Source organism: Chlorocebus sabaeus, chromosome 24 (genome assembly GCF_047675955.1).
Source record: "Chlorocebus sabaeus isolate Y175 chromosome 24, mChlSab1.0.hap1, whole genome shotgun sequence".
Lineage (NCBI taxonomy): Eukaryota > Metazoa > Chordata > Mammalia > Primates > Cercopithecidae > Chlorocebus > Chlorocebus sabaeus.
Genome location: NC_132927.1, coordinates 68,709,884 through 68,736,613, shown reverse-complemented (window position 1 = coordinate 68,736,613; position 26,730 = coordinate 68,709,884). Strand labels below are relative to the sequence as shown.

The following is a 26,730-nucleotide window of genomic DNA, read 5'->3' as shown; positions in this document are numbered from 1 at the left end:
TTCTTTGTTATATTTGGGGAACAGAACGAAACCAAGTAATGTTCTCAAGCCATGGCAAAGCAGCCCCCTATTCCTCTGAGGTCAGAACAGTGCGTGTTTCACAGCAGAGGCCAGAGGCTCTCGCTCTCCACCCGATCCTGGCAGCTTCAGGCACAGTCAGCTGCCCACTTCCATCTCCCTCCGCAAGGCAGGGCCTCACTCACGACCCGCCTCTCTGAGGTCACGTCCAACATTCCCCTGGGGCTCTGAGGATATCTAATGGGGTATCAATGACAATCCAGCTTCATGCTCCCTGTTAGGGAGGCCAAAACCAGGCCCCAAATGTATCCAGAATCCAGCTCAGCTGTCCTGTGGGTGTCCCCACTGCTACCCCAACCTCTTGTCTAGAGGCTCTTCCCCCATACTTCAGGGCGTGCGTCTGCCAGGCCCGGGGAGAAACCACTGACCTGGCCAGCAAACAGTCCACATACTCCAATTATGCACAGGATGTTGAACACAGCGGAGCCCACGATGGTGCCCACCCCGACGTCCCCGTGGGTGATGAACACCCCTGGAAAGGAAACACACAGGCCCTGGGCCTCAGACATGCACCCCAGCCTGCCCCTTCCTCAGTGTCCCCTTTCACAGGAAAGTGGGTTGTTTTACTATCAAACAGAGCATCTGGGAAGCAGAAGAGAATGGCAGAAGCCGTGGCAGAACCAGGGAGGTGGAAATGCCGCCGGGGACCAGCTACTCCAATCTTCCCTTTTCCTCTGAGCAGCTTTATTCAGATATAATTTGCCTGCTATAAAATTTACCCATTTAAATATACAATTCGGTAGTTTTAGTATATTCACAGAATCATGTAACCAAAACCACAATCTAATTTTAGATTATTTTTATCACCTTCAAAAGAACATTTTTATCACCCCTCAGCACCCTACTCCACCCCATGCCGCAAGAAACCACCAGTCTACTTACTGTCTCTCCAGTTCTCCCATTTCACAGGTGAGAAAAGTGAGGCTCAGAGCTGACAAATGCCCCCACTGCTCTGGGCACCAAACGGACTCTCTAGATCCTGGGTCTCAGGCTAGAGGGGATTTCTTACCAATAACAGAGGCAAACAGCTCTGGCGTTGAGCTTCCTGCAGCCATGAAGGTGGCTCCAGCCACATCTTCACTCAGATGGAGTCTCTGAAACAGAAGTGACCACAGACCCTCAGGGTGTGACGTGGGGGCCCTGGACATCGCTGGATGCTCCACAGCCAAGGAGCATGCAGGAGAGCAGTGCTGCAGCCAGAGCCAAACTCCTCTGCCCGCAGCCTCTCACCCCGGGGACATGCTGTCTGCCTTCTGCCATCTGCCCTCCACCCTCCACCAGGCATTCCACTCAAAGCCCCCCTCCCCCTCCCCTACCTATCTCCTTTCTGTTTGTCCTCCAAGCCCCTGACCAAATGATATCTCCCTGACGAAGTCTTCCTAGGCATCCACTCAGAGCTAGCCATTTCCCTCAGATATATGATGTGTTTTATCTGCTGTTACTGAAACGTGAATTTCACATGAGGGTTTGTGGTTCACAAGCTTTGCCTTCCCTCACCGGATGATGAGGGCAGCAGCTGGTCTTCCCGTCTTTGCATCCCTGGTGCCTAGTACAGGGTCTGGGACACAGTGGTGCTCCACAGGCGCATACCAGTCTAGTGACCATCCCCTCCCATGCCAGTTTTGGGTACTGGGGGCCTCAGTGAGAATGTCAGCATTGTGGATTTGGAGGCCTCTGGCCCGCAGCTGGGCCTTGCATTCTGGAAGGCCTTCTCCACGGCAGGCCTGACATCCGGTGGCTCACAAAGACCCAGAGGTACCGGTTTCAGGGTTAAGCTGGCACGGGACAGGGTGGGAACTCATGGTCGAGGCCTGTTCTGCCTGTCCAGGCCATATCTGGCCACAGAGCCCATCCTCTGATCTAAAGTGCAGTGCTGGAGGCTTTGGATGTTTGGAGAAACCATGGAGACTGAGGGTCTGCCTGAAAACCAATCTGGAGGCGCTCACTCTGTGGTTCTCAGAAGGCCCCTCAGGGCAGAACTCACCTCCACCAGCCCCACCTCCCAAAGTATCCCTGAGCAGCCCTGGGCTCTGGGGCCACCAAGGAACCCACTGATGAGCTATCCTTGGAGGGGTCCTCAGAAGAGTCGGCACTCTGGGCTTGACAGAGTCTGGGGTGGGGGCACAGCACTGCCCCCAGGGCAGAAGCTGGCCACCTTAACCCTGACAAAAATCAGAGTTCCACAGAAGAGGCTCTGCTCCCAAAGGATCTCCAAAACTTTCAGCAGAACCCAAACATGCTGCCCTCCTGTCCTCCCTCCTCCCTGCCTTTGCCTGCGCCATTCCTTCCACCTGGAACGCCCTTCCCTTCCCTCTCTGCTTGCTAAACTCCTTCCCACTTCTGAAACCTGGACCCAATGCCACTCCTCCACAAAGCCTTCCCAGATTTCTCCCCCAAGAGAGATGTTCCCCTTCTCCCTTTGGCTCCCCTGTCCTTTAATATCTCTCACTGAGCCCTTGACATCGGTCTTACCTACATGGCTAAGACCACCACCCTTGCTCACCTCCATCCTTAGGGATACAGGTAACCCTATAGGGCGCATGGCACCTCCACTGTATGTGGCCCTACACTGTAGTCACCCACCTTTCACCTTCCACAGGCTCCCATCAACCCCATTGCTATGGCCTCCCCAAGCTCTCAGCCTAGTGGTGGGTCCTAGGTGTGTATTCAGTAAGGATCAGCTGCCTGCATCCTTCCACTGTATGTGGCCCTACACTGTAGTCACCCACCTTTCACCTTCCACAGGCTCCCATCAACCCCATTGCTATGGCCTCCCCAAGCTCTCAGCCTAGTGGTGGGTCCTAGGTGTGTATTCAGTAAGGATCAGCTGCCTGCATCCTTCCCAAGGGCCCCCTCTGGAAGGCAGAAGCAGCAACACTTTTAATAACTGCCGTCACTGCAGCGCACACTCCACAGGGGCCCTGGGTGGACCCTCCTGCACAGTCATCCCAGTGGGCATTTCCCAACTCTGCTCCTCACCCTCCTCCCCTGGCTCCGTTCCCTCACTGACAAGCGTCTGGATAGAGGCGAGCACAAGGCTCCATCTGAGGGGGTGTGAGGTAAGGGGAGGCCTTTGCACGTTTGCCAGGTCACTGCTTAGCAGGCCCAGGTCCAAAGCAGCCAGTCCCAACTCTGCAAGGACACTGAGCTCCCCAAGCTGGGCCCAGAAGGGGGAAAGTCACAGGGAAGCACCTGCCCCGAACAACCTGCCTTCCCAGCTGCAAATGTCACCATGAAGACATGGCCTCAAACACACGGGAGATTTCACAGGGATGAAGGCTGGCAAAGCCCTGGGCACTGTGCACACAGGAGGTGCTGCAAACGGAAGTCGATTTCCTTCCTTGACTAGAAGCCAAGAGTAAGGTGGAGCAAAGAGATACATTGAGATCTTGTATGTGAGGAGAAATAAGGAAAGAAAGTAAAAAACTAACAAAATAATTGTGGGGGAAAACACCAGCATGCAAAGGTGAAGACGGAAGGGAAACTCCTGCCACTGCAGCTTGGCATCCCCCTGGCGGGGGGGGGGGGGGGGTGGGCCCACCTGGCACCTGCCAATTGCAGCTGGTGACAGGCAATGCTCCACTGCATCTGGCAGGCCTGCCTGTGCTTTGTACTTAGCCAGGTTGAACACACATGCCAACAGCCTGCTGTGGACCCAGTGGTTCTGGGTAGTGATCTCACACTGGGAGTGTTTTCTCCTGCCAAGTTCTGGGAGAGTCTGCCATCCACCAAGGCTAATTCGAGGGTTTCTGGTGAGGCTTCACCATGGAGCAGACACTAAGTGCTCGGTGTGACAGCCTTTACCACCAGCATGCTCCCCGCACCAGCCCTGGCCTTCTCGGCCTGGCATTTATGTACCACATGTCTTCAAGGCTTCACCAAGGTGTCCCAAGTCCCTTCCACGTACCTCACAGATCTTCTCTAGAGATGGAACGAAGAAGTCATCGCACACTATGGCCAAGGCATAGAACATATACAGAGCCTGCAAACGAGAGAGGAGACAGGCAGGGTCGTGAGGGCCCCTGCCGCAGCTGCAGAGCGCCCACCGCACCCCAAACCAGGCTGCCAGGGCAGAGGCCAGGCGGACAGAGCGGGGCGCACAGGAAGACTCCAGCACTATAGATTTCGTTCCCTCAATCCCCTTACTGGCAAATGGGGAAACTGAGACCCAGAGAGGCGATAACATGCTGAGCAGTAGAGGGGACGAAAACTCAGGCCACTGGGGCTCCCTCCTCTTGTGATCTAATAAGAAAGTTGTATTTGCTCTCTGCCCTTGGTTTCTGGCACACAATTCCTGAAACCCGTGGAACCTTGGGCATACTAGGAATGTCTTCTGCATGATAATGAGGTGACTGGTGACTGGGGGCATCTAGGTAGCTTCAGGATGGGGGCAGGTCACCAGAAAGACCAAGGCAGGATGAGCGGGTTGGGACTTTAAGCCCCAGCCCCCAAGCTCCAGGGAGGAGAGACAGGCTGGAGGTTGAATTGATCACCAGTGGCCAATGATGTAATCAGTCACGCCTATGTAATGAAGCCTCCATAGAAACCCAAAAAGACAGGGCTTAAGGAGTTTCCCTGATAGCTGAACACATGGAGGCTCCTGGAAGGTCGTATGCTTAGGGAGGGTGTGGAAGTGCTGCACCCCTTCCCCAATACCTCGCCCTACGCATCCCTTCATCTGTATCCTTTTTGGTTTGAGACGGGGTCTCTGCCACCCAGGCTGGAGTGCAGCAGTGCCATCTTGGCTCACTGAGGCCTCTACCTCATGGGCTCATCATCGTCCCACCTCAGCCTTCCAAGTAGCTGGGACTACAGGTGCACACCACCACGGCCAGCTAATTCTATTTATTTATTTATTTTTTGGTAGAGATGAGGGTCTCACTATGTTTTCCAGGCTGGTTTTGACCTCTTGGACTCAAGTGCTCCTCTGACCTCAGCCTCCCAAAGTGCTGGGATTACAGGAGTGAGCCAAGGCACCCAGCCCTGTATCCTTGGTAATATCCTGTATAATAAATTGGTAAATGGAAGTCAAAGTGTTTCCCTGAATTCTGTGAGCTGCTCTAGCAAATTAATTGAGTGCAAGGAGGGGGTCATGGGAACCCTGATTTTGCAGGTTGTTCAGAAGCACAGGTAAAACAACTTGAGGGTTGCATCTGCCGTCTAAAGAAGAAGCAGTCTTGTGGGACTGAGCCCTTGGCGGGTGGGAGCTGCCACTGTCTCTAGGTACAGTGTCAGAACTGAATTGAGTTAGAGGACACCCAACTGGTGTCTGCTGAATTCTTGGCATGTGGGGAAAAAATCCACACGCATTTTATTGTGTGTTTGTTGAAGCAGAATGTGGTGAGCAAGTTTCAGAGCAGGAAAAACACTTTTTTTTTCTACTCTCTCAAGCATCTCTTCTTAAAACAGCAGCTCTCTCTCCTAGCACCAGTCTGCCCTCAACAGGCAAGATCTAACTCCAATGGCCAAAAAGGAAAGCACTCAGAACTGCCATTTTAAGAATTTAAAATAATAATAACAATCCTGATTTGCTCCCTTTATTTTTAGGGAAGGCACTAAAGTGACTGCCTATCCCCTGCCAAAACAAATGGCAACTTGAGATCCAGCATTTCCTGGGATGCTACTTAATAATGTTGGCACCATTAAAACACACAGGCCATTGACATTTGGAGGTTCATGGAGCAAAGAACCCAGATTCTGAGGCCGGTTCTGGAACTGACTTGCCAAGTGACTTTGGATAAGAAACATTTCTAGGTTTTGGTTTCAGCATCTGTCTCATGATGAAGTAGCACAGATCAGCAGTTTTAAAATGGTTTTATATCTGGAGTCTCTCTCTGGCCCGTCCCTCTGCTCAGCAGCCAGCACGGCTTCACTGAGCTCATCCTATGTGCCAGGAACTACCAAGGGGATCAGAGACACAGTGGTGAGGAAGCCAGGAAAACCCTCTCCTATAACTTACCTTAGTGGGGAACAAAGAAGCACACTGGCCAGTAAAATACCTACCAGGAAACAGCAGTGCAAAAGCCCTGAGGCAGGAGTGTGTTTGACAGCATTTGAGGAACAACAGGTAGAATAGAGAACATCCTATGTGCCGGGAACTACCAAGGGGATCAGAGATACAGTGGTGAGGAAGCCAGGAAAACCCTCTCCTATAACTTACCTTAGTGGGGAACAAAGAAGCAAACTGGCCAGTAAAGTATCTACCAGGAAACAGCAGTGCAAAAGCCCTGAGGCAGGAGTGTGTTTGACAGCATTTGAGGAACAACAGGTAGAATAGAGACAATGGAAAATGGAGAATGTGAGGTTGGAGGGAGAGGCCAGGACCAGGACCCGTGGAGAAGAGATGGGTTTTGCTCTAAGCACTGGGGAAAGCCATTTCTTTCTTCAAAGAAAAAGTGCTATGGATGTCCTGTTTGCAAAAGAGAAAGGCTGGGCTACTTCAGCTAAAACAGTGTGATACTCATCAATTTCACCATTCATTCATTGGGATTAATAAAGTAGAAGATACATTAGCTGCATCCAGGGCATCTGAGGCATGTGTCTACTGGATTTGACTCATTGTCAACATTTTGGGGAAGAGGAGTAAAAAGAAACAAATAGCAGGGGTGTGGGTAAAGGGGAGAAGGCAGGTGGGGGAGACCCTGCTACAAAGCTTAGGATTCTGACTTGAATTCACTCACAGCAATCCCCACCAACATCACCTCCCGAGAGGCCAAAAGGCCCCTCTCTCTTCTGAGCCCTGAGAAACAATGACGAGAGAAGATGAGCGAAGATAGTGCCCCAATTTCCATCTCTTGGGTCACGGAGCACTGCAGGCAAAACCAGCCCCTAAGCTAGGTCCTTTTTGTGCTCTAAAGAAGAGGTCAGCATTTATCTACCCATTCAAATCAAAAAAAGAAAAAATAAGAGGTCAGCAAACGTTTTCTGTAAAGGGTCAGATAGTAATATTTTAGGCTTTGCTGGTCAAATAGTCACTTCCACACTATTCTGCTGTTGTGAAACAAGAACAAGCCATAGAATGGGTGTGTCAGTATTCCAATAAAACTTTATTTATAAAAACCATTGGGGGTATGGGGGTGATTTTCTCATGCTGTTCTCGTGATAGTGAGTGAGTTCTCACGGGATCTGATGGTTTTGTAAGGCAGTTTTTCCTGCTCTTGCACGCTCTCTCTTCCCTGCTACCATGTAAAATGTGCCTCCTCCCCTTCCACCATAATTGTAAGTTTCCTGAGGCCTCCCCATCCATGCAGAACTGTGAGTCAGTTAAACCTCTTCTCTTTATTTATTTATTTATTTTTTAAAAAAACAGTTAGTGAGCTGGATTTGGCTCTCCAGCCATAGCTTGGTAACCCCTCCTCTAAAGGGTTCCTGTGAAATTCCCAAGGTACACTCAGGTTCAGCAGAAACCTGAGGGTTTTTTTCAGCTATGCCAAGACTTTCACGAGGCAGGACCACAGAACTACGGGACCAATTAGCCACATCCACAGTCCCTTAGTGAAAGGGGAGGGAGTGTAAAGTCAGAGAAACTAGAAAGATAATAACTCTATTATAGAAATAATAAACAGGTCTGTTGTTCAAAATGTGCCAACAGCCCTCATTCTAGTCTTCATTTTCATTAATGGTTTACCCTCTTAATTAAAACTTCACCCATTCATTATTTTCTGGTTGTTACTATCTTTGTGGGAATTCCAGATTTCACTTTCTTAATGATCTCTTGCAAAGAATAATACTTGGTTGGGTTTAAATATACAAGCAGATGGTGCTGGATGGTCAGGGAAGCTGATCAGGAGGAAAATTTGCTGTGGTTGATCCAAAGCAGAGAAGCAAACCTTGACCAGCTACGTTTCTCCATACCACACAACAGAGTCAGCAAACCTTTTCTGTAAAGGGGCAGATAAAAAATATGTTTGACTTTGTGGGTCAGGCTGTCTCTGATGCATGTACTCAGCTCTGCCTCTGAAGTGCAAAAATAGCACTTATTATTATATTATAGAAGATAATATAGAAATGAATAGGAATGTCTGTGTTCCAATAAAACTTTATTTACAAAAGCAGGCATTGAGCCAGACTTGGCAAGGGTTGTAGTTTGCCTACTCCAGCACAGAGAGTTACAAATTTGTAACTTAGGTGTGAACCCCTATTTCTTTTCAAATTACTACTTGACCCCCCTTCCACCATTTGTCATCAAGGTCCATCTGAATATAGAGGGAAGTTTGAGAAGTACACCAAAGTTCTAAACTACAGATGCGCCTAGACTTACAATGAGGTTATAGCTTGATAAGCCCATTTTAAGTTTAAAATACTTTAAATGGGCTGGGGGCAGTGGCTCACACCTGTAGTCCCAGCACTTTGGGAGGCCGAGGCAGGTGGATCACCTGAGATCAGGAGTTCGAGGCCAGCCTGGCCAACATGGTTAAACTCCTTTTCTACTAAACATACAAAAATTAACTGGGTGTGGTGGCACATGCCTGTAATCCCAGCTACTTGGGAGACTGAGGCAGGAGAATCGTTTGAACCCAGGAGGCAGAGGTTGCAGTGAGCCAAGATCGCGCCACTGCACTCCAGCTTGGGCGACAGAGCAAGACTCCATCTCAAAAATAAATAAATAAATAAATAAATAAATAAAATAAGTGGAAAATGCATTTAACCCAATTAACCTACTGAACATCATCGCTTAGCCTAGCCTACCTTAAACGTTCTCAGAATACTTAATTAGCCTACAGCTGGGCAAATTCATCTGGCAACACAGTACCCTGTAAAGTACTGGTTGCTTGTTTATGCTCATGCCCACGTGAATGACTGGGAGCTGCAACTGGTGCTACTGCCCAGCATGAGGAGAGAGTATCACTGGCCCAGAAAAAGATAAAACTTAAAAATTCACAGTATAGTTTCTTTATACTTCCAGAACAGTGATACTGAATATGTCTCACTTTTGCAACATCGTAACACTGAAAAATAGTAAGTGGAACCATCCTAACTTGGGGACTGTCTACATAGTGATGTAAAGGTACTAAAATTTAGGGGTCGTCATGGGAATCAGGACAGCAAGCATTTGTAGGAGTTATCATGTGCCACACAACGCTGATGCCCTTGACCCATATTCACTCATATTCATACTCTGTAATAGGTACCATCATCCCTGTTTTACAAAAGCAGAAAACGGGGTACAGGAAAGACTTCCATTCCTGTGTTGGCTCTGGGGCCACTAGCTGTGTGACACCGGGTAAGTCACCTAACACATTTAAGACACCATTTCTTTGTGAGTGAAACGTGCCCAGTCTCCACTCTCCTCACTGGGCTGTTACAAGAATAAAAGATCTCAGACATGCCACGGCTCTGCCCTGCTGTGCAGAGAGGCTTCCCGTGCTAGAAGTTTTGTGACCACTCTGGGAGGACCACTTACACCAAGGATGTGCAGCAGGACGGCTCCGTGCTGTCGCTCCTTATTGGAGAACAGGTCTGCAGGGAACTCGTGAATTGCTGGAAGACAGGAAGAGATGGCAGTGTTAGTTATCTGTGGGCCTCCTGACAAACCTCACTTGACATCTGGGAGTTCATTAAGGAATGGCAGAGCCCACCTGGCTTTGGACTGATCAGCAAGAAGGTCAGCCATTTCTCAGTCCAGGGGCAAACCAGTGCTCTCAGGAAATAGTTGCTGGATACTGGATTATGCAAAGATATTCCAGCCCCTTAGAGTGGATCATGTTTTAGATATGTCTTGCATTTGAAAAAACAGTATGAAACACTTCACACATATACGATGGCTAGAACCCAGAACAGATAGTAGTTAAGTGTTGACAAGGATATGGAGGTACTGGAATCTCAAACACTGCTGGTGGAAATGTAAAATGGCACAGCCTGGGAGGCAGTCTGGCAGTCCCTCAAAAGATTAAGTATAGACCATATCACCCAGCAATTCCACTCGCAAGTATAGACCCAAGAGAAATGCAAGCATATGTCCACACTAAAACTTACACATCAATGTTCATAGCCATATTGCTGATAACAGCCAAGATGTAGAAAAAATCCAAATCAAATGCTTGGGGTTTCAGCATCATTCCTGCACCCCCAGGCAGCTCTGACAACTCATCTGCTCAGTAATAGAGAAATAATCCCTTCTCACCTGCCACTGCCACATTCAAAATCACCAGTGGATAAGCACGCCCATGAATGGACGTATACATGAATGAATTCCATTGTCACAGATCCTGTTTAGGGCACTCCCAGATCTCCACCCACTCTCACCACACCAGCTTAACTGGAAGCTTCTGGAAGGCAGGGATCCACACTTCCCTGGTCACCATTGCACCCTCAGTACCTAGGCTAGGCCTGGCACACAGTAAGTTCTCAATCAACCTTAGCAATCGACTGAATAAACAAAGGTTAAAATATTAACAAAAATAACAATATGTATCATCTCATCTTATTAGAATACTTTTATTACCCTTGTAAACCCCTTAAATACCTGGAATGACACCTGGTTCATTGTGGGTGCTTAATAAATGCTTGTTAAATAAACTTCCAGGACAGAAATCCCTTCTCTGCAAATATAATTAGGCCCTAAGCTCTGATAATGATGCTTTCTCCTTTATGTGGAAACTTTTCTGATTTTTAAGATCTGATTCTCCTGGCAAGCCACAGAAAACATCAGCTCCCCAGACACCCAGAAAATGTTCCCACTTTGAAACAAGCAGCATTTAATGAAAAATAGATTCTTTCACTTCCCTCACACCTCTCTCTTTTTTCGTAATCAAACTTCTTTAATGGAGCTGCTGCGTCGGTTCAAGGGCACGGACTGGCTTCAAGGTTTGTCAGCTCAGAGATGGAGAATTATATAGGCAGAGACTTGGTATTCTTGAGGCCAAGATCTTACTTCCAGGAGAAATGCAGCTGCTGGGATATTTCAATGCAGATCAATAGACATTTCTGCCATGAAAATTTGAGACATTTCCTGATTCTCCAAACCAGGGTTTTGAGAGCTGATTGATTTATCCAATCCTGAGAATTAGAATAACATCTTTAAAAATTTTTGAAAAATGAGAAGTTTTGAAACTTACAATAATGTCATGTCATCTTTCTGCTGCTGGGGACATATCACCTGGCCTCCAGCAGGGAGGGGAGTCTAAATGACTTTGCCCTTGGTAGGAACAGACTTCTACTCAGCCTCACACCCATGTGTATCCTGGAGGGCTTCGAAGGAGAATGAATGGCATCTATGGCCTTAATTTTGCCAGCAAAGACAGTGGTCACTGGCAGAGCTCCCGGCTGCCTGTGCCCCACATCCTCTGTACTCATCTACATCTTCCTGGCACATCTTGAACCCACAAGGCAGGCACTAGGGCCATCAATGTTCCTGTTTTCAGATGAGGCTTAGAGAGGGAAGTAAACAGCTCAAAGCAGCCAGGCATCTACGCCAGCACTCACAGTGGGACCTGACGTTCCTCGTCCAAGGCTAAGCCCCACCTCTAACACTGAGATGGTCTGGCCGAGTGGAAATCACACCACACTGTCAACTGGAGTCCTAGCTTGACTACGCATGAGCTTGTGTGACTCTGGTCACATCATGAAACCTCTCTGACCCTCTATCTCTTCAGTGACAATCTGATGCTACTTCTACTTGTTCAGCCTCATGCCTTGCTTTGCACCCGTGTGTGCATGCTGGGGCGCTGTGGAGGAGAACAAATGACTTCTATGGTGATGAATCAGTCATCCTTATGCCGTGGTGGGGACATCAAAGGCTGCGAGCAGGCAGATATCCACCCCACCCTCCCCAGCTGTCTGCTGATAGCTGGGATCAGTCTGCTCCACAGTTCAGGATTAAAATCCTCTAGACACTGGCATGGTGAAGGGGGTGGGTATAGACCAGGACTCTGTGGCCTCCCACCCTTGTCACTGACAGCAACAACTTGGAACTGCAGACGTCCCACACAGCTGGTCCGTGCACTGTCTCTAGTAGCCGATGGACTTAGGTTTCAGGAAGTGCCTCTGCTCCTGATGACCTGTGGGACCTGGGCAAGTTGGCTAACACCTCAGGGGCTGTTCCCTCACCTAGGAATGCAGGTCACAGCAGAACCTGGGCCATAAGAAGTGATGCTACTGAGCTCAGCCAGGCTGCCAGTCACTCAGCACCATTAACTTACAGAGTCATTCCTTGACATCCATTCTGTCCCCAAGCTCCACAGAACACACAGCCTTGGTGTATGAAAGCTAAACAGAAGACAAAGGCTTCTTGCAGAAAGAGAGAGAGAGTAAGAGAATGAGAAAGTAAGAGATGGTTTGGGCCACACGAGAATCTGAAGCCTGGAGCAATGTAATCCCAGGTTCTTGAGAAAGCCTTCCTTCTCCTCCCATGGGCTTCCTGGGATCAGGAACCACTGGGCCACGTTCAAGGGCGTGATGCTTGCGTGTCTGAGGGGGTTGAACCTGCTCTGTCTGCTCAAATCCCCACCAGGGAGGAGGGAGGGATCAGCAGGGAACATACACATGGCTTTTGAGGTCACGCCTAAGCCTTTAAGCTGCAGAAATCTGGAGGTGGAGGGTGGAGGGAAGGGAGAGATGTATCAGTAGGTGGAGCTGGGCTCAAGGAACCAGGGATGATCCCAGCACCCCACTGCCCTGGGGACATGGGGTGAAGGGAAAGGGGAACAGGAGGGAAGGCAGCTGCTCCCCACTCCCCTTTGGACCTCGGTGCCCAGAAGTGGCTTCCATCACTCTTGGTCCTGGACACAGCCAGGTGTCCTCATGCCCCAGGAATCTGCCTCCCTCCCGTGCACCCATCCTTGACTGTGAGCAGGGCCCAGGGAAGCTGGAGGAGGTCCTTCCTGCTGGTTGCCTTCCTGAACATTGGAGGGGAAACTCCAAACTCCTTGGGGACAGAAGCACCTCCAATGCCCTCAGCACTCTACAATCCACCATTTGGAGGCCTCCAGGCACACCTGAGCTGTTTTCTTTACATACAAAAAGCTCCATGGGTGACACTCTGAATTAGTGTTGCCCGTTCCGGGACCCAAACTTTCACCAACATTGCTCCTGCTTCTCAAAATGGATAGATTTATTCAACAGCATGTGCAGAGTACCCGCTTGGTAGCCACTGGTCTGTCTAGGAATGGCTGGATGAGACCCTGACGGACCCTGAGCGCCCTCGGACATGGCAGCTCTTCCTCTGAAAGGGTGGCTCGACTTTCAGGGAAAGGCAAAGTTACTCAGAAGGTGGAAGGTTATTGAGGTGGGAAATGCCCTGATCCTGAAAGAATGTGAATCGATGCATGTTTCCTGAGCATTTACTATGTGCCAGGTACTGGATTAGGCATGGAGCCTCATGGATGTGCCTGTTCTGTAGCACAAGTAAACAAACGACTGAGAGACAGTGAGAAACTTGTTGCGATGGTTCGGGGTAGAGTAAGTCAGGAGTCACTGACCTGGGGGAGTTGTTGGGGAACGTGCAGCCAGCCCCAGGAGAGGGTGGTGCCCACATCAAGCCTTGAAGCCTGCTCCCAATCAATACTGAGAAACTCGTTATTCTCATTTTATTGAGAGGAAGTGGAGGCTCTAAGAGACTAAAGTCACCTACAGTCACACCAACACAGTCTGGCACAGATAAGAACCCAGCTTGGGAGCCCAACTAATACCAGGCTCTCTTTATTGGAGTATTTTACCCCCAACAGATGCATATCTCAGGATTAAGGTCTCCTCCATCCCAGGAGTAGGCCCTCTGTTCTTGGAAGCTCTAAGGGCCATGCCAAGAGGCCATGCTCTGAAACGTACATTAGATTTTGTAGGTCAGTTCTGCCTGCAGCCCAGAATTCACCCATACAGAGGTCTAGGCCATTATTAAATGGACCCAGAGAAAAACTGTCACTTATATTCCTTGATCTTGAAACATTTAATACAAGTGACTGCTTCCTATTTGTATATGAATGAACATATGTGTACATAAATGAACAGATCAATCTATTTATCTATCTTGCATACACTAAAATTCATTCTTCGTGGTGTGAAGTTCAATGGGTTTTGAGAAACGCCTACAGTTGTGTATCTACCACCATACCTCAGACAGAAGAGTTCCATCACCCCTAAAATTCTCTTGTGCTGGCTTTTTGTAGTCACCCCTCCCCGCACCCCCACTCCTGGTTGTTTAAGCTTCCCAGTTTACCGTGTTTTGTTATAGGAGCCCGAATGGACTGAGACACATGGGAAATGGAATAATCAAATCCAATCACATCTTGTGCAGAAATAAGGAAGTGGACGCGATTGCCAGGACAGCCTCTCGACACGTAGGTCTCTGTAACCTCCACTGCCAGTGGACACACACCCCTATCTGGTGCGCCATACCACTGACGTTTCCCTTTCCCAATTTGCCTTTTCCAGAGCACCATATGGATGAAATCATGTAATATGCGGCCTTCTCAGTCTGGCTTCTTTCACTTAACAAAATGGTTTAAGATTCGTCCATATTGTTGGGTGATCCCACCTTTTGGGAACTTTCTTGCTTAGCTTCCTTGGCCTCACCTCTCCTCACCCACCTCAGTCTCCGCTAGAGGGTCCCCTGCCCCCGAGGTCTCCTGAACGCTGGTGGTCTTGGGGCTTCACCCTGGGCCCTCTTCTGCCCATGTGACCATTCCCTGCCTTTGACTTTTTAATCTCCACATCCAGCTCCCAAATTTCAATCTTTCCTGAGCTCAAGACCTAACATGCCCAGCAGACAACAGAACATCACTCCTCGGCCATCCTATAAGCACCTTCCACTTGGCCTCAGTGCGTGGCCTCCCATCCATCCGAGTCTGCATAAAACAAATCCTGCCGTTGTCCTTGATACCGCCTCCTTCCTCATATGTTGTGATAGGTAGACAGGCCAATAGGCACTCAATGTCCTTTTCCATTTCCTTCCATGAACCTTCCCCGCAGGGACCCTAGATATGGGTGCACAGGCTGTGCTACAGGATCACACAGCCCAGTCCTACTTCCTGTTCTGAGGAGCCTACTTCCCTTGCAGCTAGGGTTCAGGGTGTGAAGTAGGTTCTGCCAACATAGAGGACTCAGAGGGCAGAAAAGAGGCAGTGTGTTCTTCCGGCTGCCATTTCCGCTGGCAACCAAGGTTACAGAGACCTAAGCATCAACAGGCTGTCCTGGCAATCATGTCCTTATTCCTGCACAGGAAGTTACTGAACACTTGATTGTTCCGTTTCCCACTTGTCTCAGTTCACTCAGGCTGCTATAACAAAATATCATAAACTGGGGTAGCTTAAAAACAACAGAAATTTATTTATCACAGTTCTGGAGGCTGCAGGGCCCAAGATGAAGGCACTGGCAGATTCGGTGTCTGGTGAGGGCCAGTGTCCTGGTTCATACGTGGTGCCTTCTCTCTGCATCCTCACATGGTGGAAGGGACCAGGTAGCTCTCTGCGGTCTCTTTTATAAGGACACTAAGCTCAACCATGAAGACTCCACCCCCATGACCCAGTCACCTCCAAAGTCCCCGCCTCCTAATACATCACCTTGGAAATCAGGTTTCCACGTAATGCTGGGGACATACAAACATGCAGACCGTAGCACTGCTCCTTCAGCCTTCCCTGTAATTTTGTAAGCATCTCATTCCCTGAATTAAATTCCTTCCTGCTGAAAATATTAAACGTGGCTTCTATTTCCTGCAGGGAACACTCACTGATACACCCACCTCCTGTTCAGCCAATTCTGCACAAGCCTGGCAATCCGACCCTGATCTGCTCTTGAGTTCCTCTGCCCCCATCCTCTCTTGCTGGACCACTGCACTGTCCCCTAACCGGTGTCCCCAAGTCCTCTCTCAGTCTGCTCCTTCCTGTTTTCCACAGGGCAGCCAGACAAGCTTTTCAACAAGCACTTAGGATAAATGCCAAAGACTGCATTTTGGCCTTCCAGGCCCTGCACCGTCTGACCCTGCCAACCCTTCCAGCCTCACTCATGCCACCTTCCCCGTGGTGTCCACTCTACTCTGGCCACACTGGTCATGCCTATGCTGCCAGGTCCTGGCACAAACCTGGCACAAAGTAGGTGTTTATGAAATGCCTATGGAGTGAATGTACATCAGGTCCCTCCCTTCTGACACAAACTCAGGAGCCCTGAGTGTGACCTCTGCCCGGATGGCTCCCCAGGAGACGGTGTACTGGCCCTGCCTCCTCAGCCCCTGTCTTCCCAAACTGCTTCGTGGATGCTGCACACCTAGTCTTACCAGGCAGATCATTTTTGACAGAGATGTGCTTTCTGTGAGCTGCTCGTTTTTCTTAAACCTTTCAATTAGTCAATTCTCTTTAGGGAATGTAAACTGTGAATTGAATTTTTTTAAAGGAAAAAAAAAACTGCCTTAAAACATGCCACTCTTTCTTTGCTTTCTTCCCTTGTTAAAAATAACCCCACCTTCTAAGCCTTGACGCTTATTCTGAAATGGTGAAAACCAGACTGGAAAGCTGGGATGTAATTTAAATAGCCTCGAATTTTTATTGTTTCAACTTATATAAGGTATATGTTTTAGAAACCATCCCAGTGCCAGAAACCAAAAGAAAAAAAATTGTGATTTTTCCCCCAATTGTACAGTTTAAAATAACTTTGCTAAGAATTTTATGCCTTTCATGGGCAACCATTGGAACATCTAAGATTTTCTACCATCACCCTCGTATCCCAAACAGGAGTAAAAATAATTAGATTAAGTCACTGACTTAACTAGCATGAGAAGGAGTCTAAAATCCTATCTTTCTTTCAGTACATTCCAAAAGAGATTCAGTGCCATGAAAAAGGAAATATGCCTGGAAGACTCAGCAACAGGAATGTTCTTTCCAGGAGCAACCACTATAGAATTTCTACAGCTGGATAAAGGTCCGGGTACTATGCGGTTCAGCTCTTCTCCACCCAGGAAGGGAAGTGGACTTGTTAATGTCACAGGGCAATGTTTCCTAAGGTGGTTTTCAAAAAAGCCTGGTACTTCTCCCCCTGTCTCTCTTGCTTCCTCCCTCACCACGTGATCTCCGCACACGCTGGCTCCTCTTCACCTTCCACCATGAGTGGAGGCAGCCTGAGGCCTCATCAGATGCAAATACCTACTCTTGAACTTTTCCAGACATCAGAATCATGAGCCAAATAAACCTTCTTTATTGATTACCCAGCCTCAGGTGTTCCTTTATAGTAACACTAAGCAGACTGATTTAGGGCCCAACTCTTAGGACATCATCCTTGCCAACCCCACCCCTCTCCCTGCCCTGATGCTGAAGATCCTGTCCCACCCCACTGAGAGTCACTTAACTCCCTATTTTTATTGATTGATTGATTGACTGATTGATTGATTGATTGAAACAGGGTCTCACACTGTCACCCAGGCTGGAGTGCAGTGGTGCAATCATAGCCCACTGCAGCCTCAACCTCCCAGGCTCAGGTGATCCCCCATATCACATCTTCCCAAGCAGTTAGGACTACAGGTTTGCACTATCATGCCCAGCTGACTTTTGTATTTTTTTGGTAGAGACTGGGTATCACTATATTTCCCAAGCTGATCTTGAACTCCTGGGCTCAAGTGATCTGCCTGCCTCAGCCTCCCAAAGGTGCTGGGATTACAGGTGTGAGCCACTGCATACAGGTGTAACCCCCCATTTTAAAGAGGAGAACCCTGAAATCCGATGAGGTCAGATGCTTTGTTCAGCATCACAGTTAGTTAACAACAGAATTGCCAGAGCCTGAATTAATACAAACGGATAATATCTGGTCCATACAGGACGACAGGACTCTGACCCACAGCTCCAAAGCAACTAGCCTGGGATGTCAGACCACAGCCTCTGCAGCAATTGGCCCAAAATAGTCATGTTTTGCCAGTGACAACTACCTTCTCTACTGTTTTCTCCTGCTTCCAACTCAAGACCAACCAGAGAAAAACAAATAGGCTCCCTGTAGTTAGTTGAATAGTGTCCCTCCAATAGTTCATGTCTACTGGAATCTTTAGCATTGACCTTATTTGGAAATAAGACGTATTAGTCAGCAGGGGCTGTCATAACAAAATACCACAGCCTAGACATCATCATCAATGGAAATTTGCTTTCTCCCAGCTCTGGAGGCTGGAAGATCAAAGTGCCTGCGGGGTTGGTTTCTGGTGAAGATTCTCTTCCTAGCTTGTAGACAGCCACCTTCTCCCCGTGTCCTCACATGGCCTCTTCTCTGCACACACACTGCTGGTGTCTCTTCCTCCTCTTATGAGAACATCAATTGCTATAGTCTGATGTTTGCTTCCTCCAGATCTCACGTTCAAATGTGATCCCCAGTGTGGGAGGTAGTGCCTCACAGGAGGTGTTCCAGTCATGGGGACAGGCCCCTCATGAATAGACTAATGCCCTGGGCGCAAGTGGTGAGTGACTTCTCATTCTATTAGTTCCGGCGAGAGCTGGGTTTTGTTTTTGTTTTTATTTTTGAGATGGAGTCTTGCTCTGTCACCCAGGCTGGAGTGCAGTGACATAATCATAGCTCTCTGCAGCCCTGACCTGCTGGACTCAAACAATCCTCCTGCCTAATCTTCCTGAGTAACTGGAACTACAAGCATGTGCCACCATACCCACATCCAGCTTATACATATTTTTGGCCTTTTTTTTTTTTTTTTGTAGAGATGGGGTCTCACTATGTTGCCCAGGCTGGTCTCAAACTCCTGGCCTCAAGCAACCCTCCCACCTTGGCCCTCCAAAGTGCTAGGATTATAAACATCAGCCACCATGCCTGTCCAGAGCTGGTTGTTAAACAGAGCATCTCTCCTCTCCCTCTCTCTTGCTTCCTCTCTCACCAAGTGATCTCTGCACAGGTTGGCTCCCCTTCACCTTCTGCCATCAGTGGGAGCAGCCTGAAGCCCTCGCCAGAGGCAGATGCCCACTCTTGAACTTTCCCAGACATCAGAATCATTAGCTAAAGAAACCTTTTTTCTTCACACATTATGCAGCCTCAGGTGTTACTTTATAGCCACACTAAAAGGACTAAGACTCCCGTCCTATTTGATTAGGGCCCCCCTCTTATGACCTTATTTAACCTTAATTACCTCTCTAAAGGCGCTATCTCCAAATACCATCGCTTCACATGAACTTGGGGAGACACAATTCAGTCTTTGACATAAGGTCTTTGCAGAAGTAGGTAGTTAAGTTGAAATGTGGTCACACTGGATTACAGGGGACCCTGAATCCAATGATTGGTGGTCTTATAAGAAGAGTAGGGGACACACAGAGATACCAAGAACAAGGCATGGGATGATGAAGGCAGAGGTTGGAGTGGTATGTCTACAAGCCAAGGAATGCTGGCAGCCAGGAGAAAGGCCTGGAACAGATTTTCTCAGAGACTCCAGGAAGAATCAATCCTGCTGATACCTTGAAATCAGACTTTTGGCCTCCTGAACTGTGGGAGAATAAATTGTTGTTGTTTTAGGTCACCCGGTGTGTTCTACTTTGTTATGGCAGCCCTGGGAAGGCAAAATATTCCCTAAACCAATGCACACAATGCCCTGCTTCCAGTTAGCTGCCTCACGCCAACAGCCTCCACCCAGGGCACGCCTGAAGCCTGCCCTTTCTTTCCTGCTGTGAAGCCCCCCTTCCCCCGCTCCCTTGCCTGAGTTTGAGTCCCTACCAAACACAAGTGATGACAGCTGACTCCTTTGCTAAAGCAAACTGAATAACTACCTTGGGTTGTTTTCATTTGTGTGGTCTTTGTTTATTTCCACAATTAGCAGCAATCTGTAGTTGTATCTATACTGTCTTTCTCTTACACTAGGTTAAGTGTTCTCAGAGTGCTGTGGTGACAATTTGTTCCTATATTGTCTTTACCTCTACTAGACAAGGCATATACTTAATACCTAAAGTAAATTAAGCTGGGCGCGGTAGCTCACACCTGTAATCCCAGCACTTCAGGAGGCCTCACTTTGAGAGGCCGAGGCAGGCAGATTGCTTGAGTCCAGGAGTTCGAGACCAGCCTGCTCAACATGGCAAAACCCCCGTCTCTACTAAAAATACAGAAATTAGCCGAGCATGGTCGCACGTGCCTGTAATCACAGCTACTCGGGAGGCTGAGGCAGGAGAATTGCTTGAACCCAGGAGACGGAGGTTGCAGTGAGCTGAGATCTCGCCACTGCACTCCAGACTGGGCAACAGAGCAAGTGAGACTCTTTCCCAAAAATAATTTAAATTAAATTAAATTAAATTAAATTAAGGAAATTAGGGGCTGGGTGCGGCAGCTCACACCTGTAAGCCCAGCACTTTGGGAGGCTGAGGTGGGAGGATTGCTTGAGTCCAGGAGTTCAAGACTGGACTGGACAACATGGGAAAACTCTGTCTCTAAAAAAATGCAAAAATTATCTGGGCACGATGGTGCATGCCTGTGAGCTAAACTCAGGAGGCTGAGGTGGGAGGATCACTTGAGCCCAGAAAGTCAAGGCTGCAGTGAGTAGTGATGGCACCAATGCCACTCCCGCCTGGATGACAGAGTGAGACACTGTCTCAATAAATGAATACATAAAATAAAAGTAAATTCAGAACCTAGATTCCTATGTACTGCACAACCAAACTCTGAGCTAGTCACCAATGGGCAACACAACAGCCGCTGAGTTTATCAAAACGACGGGCATCATTAAGGGAAACCATTTCTTTGGAAAAATAGGTTTAATTTTTTTTAGCATGATACAATGTTCTACATCTGAAACATACATAACAATATATATAAAACGCTTACTACATGTCAAGTACTTTCTACATTTCAAGCTCACAATGAGCCTAGGAAATGCTGTCATTAGCCCCGTATCAAACATGAGCAAACTAGAGCACAGAAAGGTTAAGTAATTTGCCCAACGTGCAGCCACTAAGTGGCAGAGCCAAATCTCAAATCTGGATAATCCAGCTCTCAACAGCACTTGACTCTATCAAAAGCCAAAAATACGTTTCTTCTCTTTGACATAACAGTTTCTCATGTGAAATTTCTTCTAAGGGTGACATTCAGAATATCAGGGTGAAAATCATGAGTGAAAATGCTTGTTACCTCCACTAGCAAGGCGCCGGAAGCCACTGATGGCCCAGGAATAGGATAATGATTACGGAGTTGGACACTTTCCTCTAATCTTCCCACAAATATTTACTATTACCCATCAGGCCCCAGCACTGTTCTAGATTCTGTGAACAAGACATCTGTGAACAAGACAGGCAAAAGTGTCTGCCCTCACCGGGCATTTTAGATAGAGTACTACCCAGAAGGATAATTAGAGACACTGGATGTGGAAAAAATGTTTATCATAAATGAAAAAAGCAACACACGAAATCACTCATGGTTTGTTTGCAGCTATACACAAATCAGCAAATGAAAAGAACTGGATGGAAGTATACCAAAACCATTATAGCGGTTATGGCGGGTGGAAGAATTCTAAACGGCTTCCCTTTCCAGGGCCCCTTTCCAAATGCTTTATCATAAAAACGTTTTAGTCAATTTGCTATGATTTATTTGTTTAAAAAGAATGAAGTTTAAAACATGGTGTATGGGCCTGGCACGGTGGCTCATGTCTATAATTCTAGCACTTTGGGAGGCAGAGGCAGGCAGGTCACCTGAAGTCAAGAGTTCAAGACCACCCTGACCAACACGGTGAAACCTTGTCTCTACTAAAAATATAAAAATTAGCCGGGTATGGTGGTAGGTGCCTGCAGTCCTAGCCACTTGGGACGCTGAAGCATGAGAATTGCTTGCACCTGGGAGGCAGAGTGTTTCAGTGAGCCGACATTGTGCCACTGCACTCCAGCCTGGGCGACAGAGTAAAACTGTGTCTCAAAAAACAAAAACAAAAAAACTGTGGTGTATGAAAGAATCCAACACAAAAGAGTACCAATGGTATAATCCCATTGATATGGTGCCCAAGCACAGTCAAAACCAAGGTCAGTGATAGAAATCAGAACCACTTGGAGTAGGGGAGGGACCAATCAGCAAAGGGCACAAGGAACTTTCTAGGATGATGAAAACGTCCTAGATCTTGACTGGAGTGGTAGTTACACTTACAAAGTTGTGTATTTTATTGTACTCAAGTTACACTTCATTGAGGAGAGACCTGTTGAACGTCTGATGCACTCTAGGAAAAGGAAAGCATATTACCACTGAAAAACTTTAAGGACTCCCCACTGGTTTTCTTGTTGTTGCACCGTTCATGGCAAGGATGAACAAGTAACAAGCCCCTCGGTTCATGCACCTGAACACAGCACACATCAGCCATCACCGTGCCTCCCCTGGAGGAAACTTTGGGACAAGGCCGGATCTGGTTCCTGCCACTGCTTGAAGGTGAGCTTATCTCCAGAGGCTGGAGTTCAACCACAGAAGCCTGAGAAGCAGTGAGGGCTCTGATGCCGGGACCCATTCTCAGGTAGGTTCATGACAACAGGCACTCGGCATCCCAGGAAACAAGACTACAGTATCACCTGAGCCAGCTCACTATTGCCGATGACAAGAACAGAAACCAATTTACTCAGGGACAGGCCCCCCTGTGAAAAAATGCCCACACCCACTGTGGGGATTCTCAGCTGGTAGAGGTGGACTCTAGACTTAAATTTGAACTGCAAGTACATTTGTGTTGTCTGATCCATCTGCAGAAACAATTTTTCGTTGTCTGACTAGATCATATGGCCAGTAGTCTGTGAAAGGTTCCAGGGACGCACCTTGACATGAGAATGAGATGCTACTGCTGTTGATCATGATGTATCTCCAACACTCAGATCAGAGCCTGGCACATAGTAGGTACTTATATTGAGGCTTTTACAATAGAGTTTCTTAGGACTGTCTTAACAAAGTAGTATATACTTAAAACTATAACAGAATTTTTTTTTTTTTTTTTTTTTGAGACAGGGTCTCACTCTGTCACCAGGCTGGAGTGCAGTGGCGTGATCTTGGCTCACCGCAACCTCTGCCTCCCAGGCTCAAGAAATTCTTCTGCCTCAGCCTTCTGAGTAGCTGGGACTACAGGCACACACCACCACACCTGGCTAATTTTTATATTTTTAGTAGAAATGGGGTTTCACCATATTGGCCAGGCTGGTCTCTAGCTCCTGACCTCATGATCCGCCTGCCTGGGCCTCCCAATGTGCTAGGATTACAGGTGTGAGCCACCGCACCCAGCCCAGAAATGTATTTTATCACAGTTCTGTAGGCTGGAAATTCAATATCAAAGTGTTGACAGGGTTGGTTCCTTCTGGAGACTTAGGGGCAATCAGCTCCACGTCTTCCTCTCGGTGTCTGTGACAGCTGGCAGTCCCTGGCATTCCTTGGCCTGTGGGCCCAGATAGCCCCAATGTCTGCCCCAATCTTTATCTGACCTTCCTCTCTTTGTCCCTGTGTCTTCACATGGCCTTTTTATAAGGACACCAGTGACTGAATTTAGGGCCCACCTTCATCCAATATAACCTCTTCATGACCAAGTACATCTGCAAAGACCCTATCTCCAATGAAGGTCACATTTACAAATACCAGCTTAGGACTTCACCATATCTTTTGGGGAGAAACAACTCAGCCCTCATATTTGTTGACTTGACTGACCCTTTATTCATGAAACACAAGCATGAAAACAACCTCTGTATGAGTGAACTCTTATGAATAACACAGTAGTTGTCAATATTGGATCGTTCATATCCTCTGATTTCTCTAGGACAGTCCTGCTTCACATCTGCTGTCTAGTATAATGAATAGTATCCCCTTCTCTCAAAAGTGTCACAGTTTGGATGACAAATTTCACATTCACTCTCCTCATTAGGAGTACAAGGACCTGGAATAAAAATGAACACCAATGTGCCAGGAGATGTCAAAGTAGCCCATGGCTACATGCCAGGAGAGACTTCAATCATTACCACCATGGACACCAGGTACTTCCTCGTTCTAGACAGCCTCAAGTTCAACGAGAGAGAACATCTGCGGGAAGGTAGCTGCTACAGCATGGTGCTTAGATTCAGAAGCACCTCCACCCAAAGCCAAAGGGGGGTGGATGACTTGCCAGAGCAAGTGGTCTGTGCTTGCCACTAACTGGGAAGGGACCTGGAGGAAGGCTGGAATGGTGCCTCCCTTCACCTCTGGCAAGCTCCAGTTCTGAAGTCAAGCCGGGTTGCCAGCCACATGTGATGGTGAGTTCTATGTGCCAACTTGGCTGGGCAGTCGTAGTCATACCCAGTTATTTAATCAAACATAAATCTAGGGGTTGCTGTGAAGGTATTTTATAGATGTGGTTAACATCTACAAGCAATGGACTTTAAGTGAAGATTACCCTCAATAACGTGGGTATGAATTCAACTCCACCCCAATCAGTTGAAGGCCTAAAGAATACAAAAATTGACTGGGCACGGTGGCTTATGCCTGTAATCCCAGCACTTTGGGAGGCCGAGGCGGGTGGATCACCTGAGGTCAGGAGTTCGAGACCAGCCTGGCCAACATGGCAAAACCCCACCTCTACTAAAAATACAAATATTAGCCAGGCATGGTGGCAGGTGCCTGTAATCCCAGCTACTTAGGAGGCTGAGGCACAAGAATCACTTGAACACAGGAGGCGGAGGTTGCAGTGAGCCGAGATCACGCCACTGCACTCCAGCCTGGGGGATAGAGACTCTGTCTCAAAAAACAAACAAACAAACAAACAAAACCCCCAAAAAACTGAGGTTTCTTGGGGAAGAAGAAATTTGTCCTCAAGAGCATTAGCTCTTGCCTGGGAGTTTCGAATCTGCTGGCCTGGCCTACAGATTTTGGATTTGTCAGCCCCTATAATCATATGAATTAATCTTTAAAATAAATCTCTTCATGAACATATACAACACATACACATATAGGATAGATACAAGGCGTGTTTGTGTATGTGTGCACCTCCTGTGGGTTCTGCTTCTCTGGAAAACTCTGACCAGTACACTGGACTATGGCACCCTGGGGCTGGGATGGGAACAGTGAGGAACCATAGCTGCTCCCAGATGGGCAGAACCAGGAGGCCAGGCTGACAGCAGGACGAGCATGTAGAGTTCAAGGAGGAGCCTGACAGCCGTGAGCCAGGGACCCCCTCAGCACTCTTGGCTCCTGCCCTGTCTCCCACCCCTGCTCCCCTGCTCCCCTGCTCCCAGGCTTCCCTGTCTGTTGAGCAGTCTTTCTCCTTGGCATCATCCTTCCTCTCTTTCTAGACAAAATCCCTGTTATTCCCTGAGTAACCTCAAGGCAAGAAATCTCAGGTCAGGATTTAGCAATAGTGCCTGAGTCCATTCGTTATATTTGGGAGGACCCAGGGAGATCTCCCTGGAAAGGAAGAAACAGCTTCTCCTTCTGTAAAGTTGCAGACAGTTCCTCAGTGGGTGCTGCTTCAGCAACTGTAGTCCTGTGTTGCTTAATGATGGGGATACATTCTGAGAAATGTGTTAGGCAGTTCACTGCTGCACCAGCATCCTAGAGTGCACTAATACGATCCTAGATGGTCTAGCCTACAACACACCTAGGCTATACGATAAAGCCTGCTGCTCCAAAGCCGCACACCTGTGCAGAATGTAACCGTACTGAATACCGCAGGCAGTCATAACACAGCGGTAAGCATTTGTGTATCTAAACATAGAAAAGCTACAGAAAAAATATGGTTTAAAAGATAAAAAATGGTACACTTGTTCAGGGCACTTACCATGAATGGAGCTTGCATGAGTGGACGTTGATCTGGGCGAGTGAGTGAGTGTGTGGTTAGTGAATGGGAAGGCCCAGGATGTTACTGTTCACTACTATAGACAAAAGTCTATCAACACTGGACACTTAGGCTACACTAATTTTAAGAATATGCTTCATCAATAATAACCTTCGCTTACTGTAACTTTTTTTCTTCATAAACTTTTAAATTGTTTTTGGCTTTTTGACTCTGTTTCTTTTTTTTTTTTTTTTTTTTTTTGAGACGGAGTCTCGCTCTGTCGCCCAGGCTGGAGTGCAGTGGCCGTATCTCAGCTCACTGCAAGCTCCGCCTCCCGGGTTTATGCCATTCTCCTGCCTCAGCCTCCCGAGTAGCTGGGACTACAGGCGCCCACTACCTTGCCCGGCTAGTTTTTTGTATTTTTTAGTAGAGACGGGGTTTCACCGTGTTAGCCAGGATGGTCTCGATCTCCTGACCTCGTGATCCGCCCATCTCAGCCTCCCAAAGTGCTGGGATTACAGGCTTGAGCCCCCATGCCCAGTCTGTTTTTTGACTCTTTTAATAACACTTAGTTTAAAATACAAGCCCATTCTACAGCCATGCAAAAATATTTTCTTTATGTTCTTATTCTATAAGCTTTTTTTCTATTTTTTTTTTTTTTTTTTGGCTTTTTAAACTTTTAAATCAAAAATAAAGACAGGAACACACACATTAGCCTAGGCCTACAAGATGTCACTAGGTGATAGGGACTCTTCAGCTCCCTATCTGTATAATCTTACGGGACCATGTCGCATATGCAGTTTGTTGTTGACTTGAATGTTGTTACATGGTGCATGACTGTACACGGTCCTTGTAAATATTTACAATTCTAACAAGACCATCCAGGCACTACAGTTCAACTAACAGGATGAAGAAAGATTGTAGGTAGAAAAGAAACTGGCAGGCTTAATGTATTTCCAGGTCTGTCTTACATATAGTAAGTGCTTAATGTGTAGAATGACTGACAGGTGTAACCTGGA

The 26,730-nt window shown here is 47.7% G+C and overlaps 1 protein-coding gene across 2 annotated transcripts in view; it reads right to left on the bottom strand.

Moving 5' to 3' along the window:
* Window positions 1–26,730, bottom strand: part of SLC24A4 (solute carrier family 24 member 4) — a 178,873-nt gene that overhangs the window by 58,739 nt on the left and 93,404 nt on the right. For both annotated transcript variants that reach the window (XM_007987632.3, XM_007987635.3), the window contains exons 3-6: window positions 9,482–9,558; window positions 3,986–4,060; window positions 1,088–1,172; window positions 447–550 (exon numbers count right to left, since the gene is read on the bottom strand). In XM_007987632.3, the coding sequence (XP_007985823.3) occupies window positions 447–550; window positions 1,088–1,172; window positions 3,986–4,060; window positions 9,482–9,558 (341 nt within the window). The remainder of the gene's footprint in view (window positions 1–446; window positions 551–1,087; window positions 1,173–3,985; window positions 4,061–9,481; window positions 9,559–26,730) is intronic.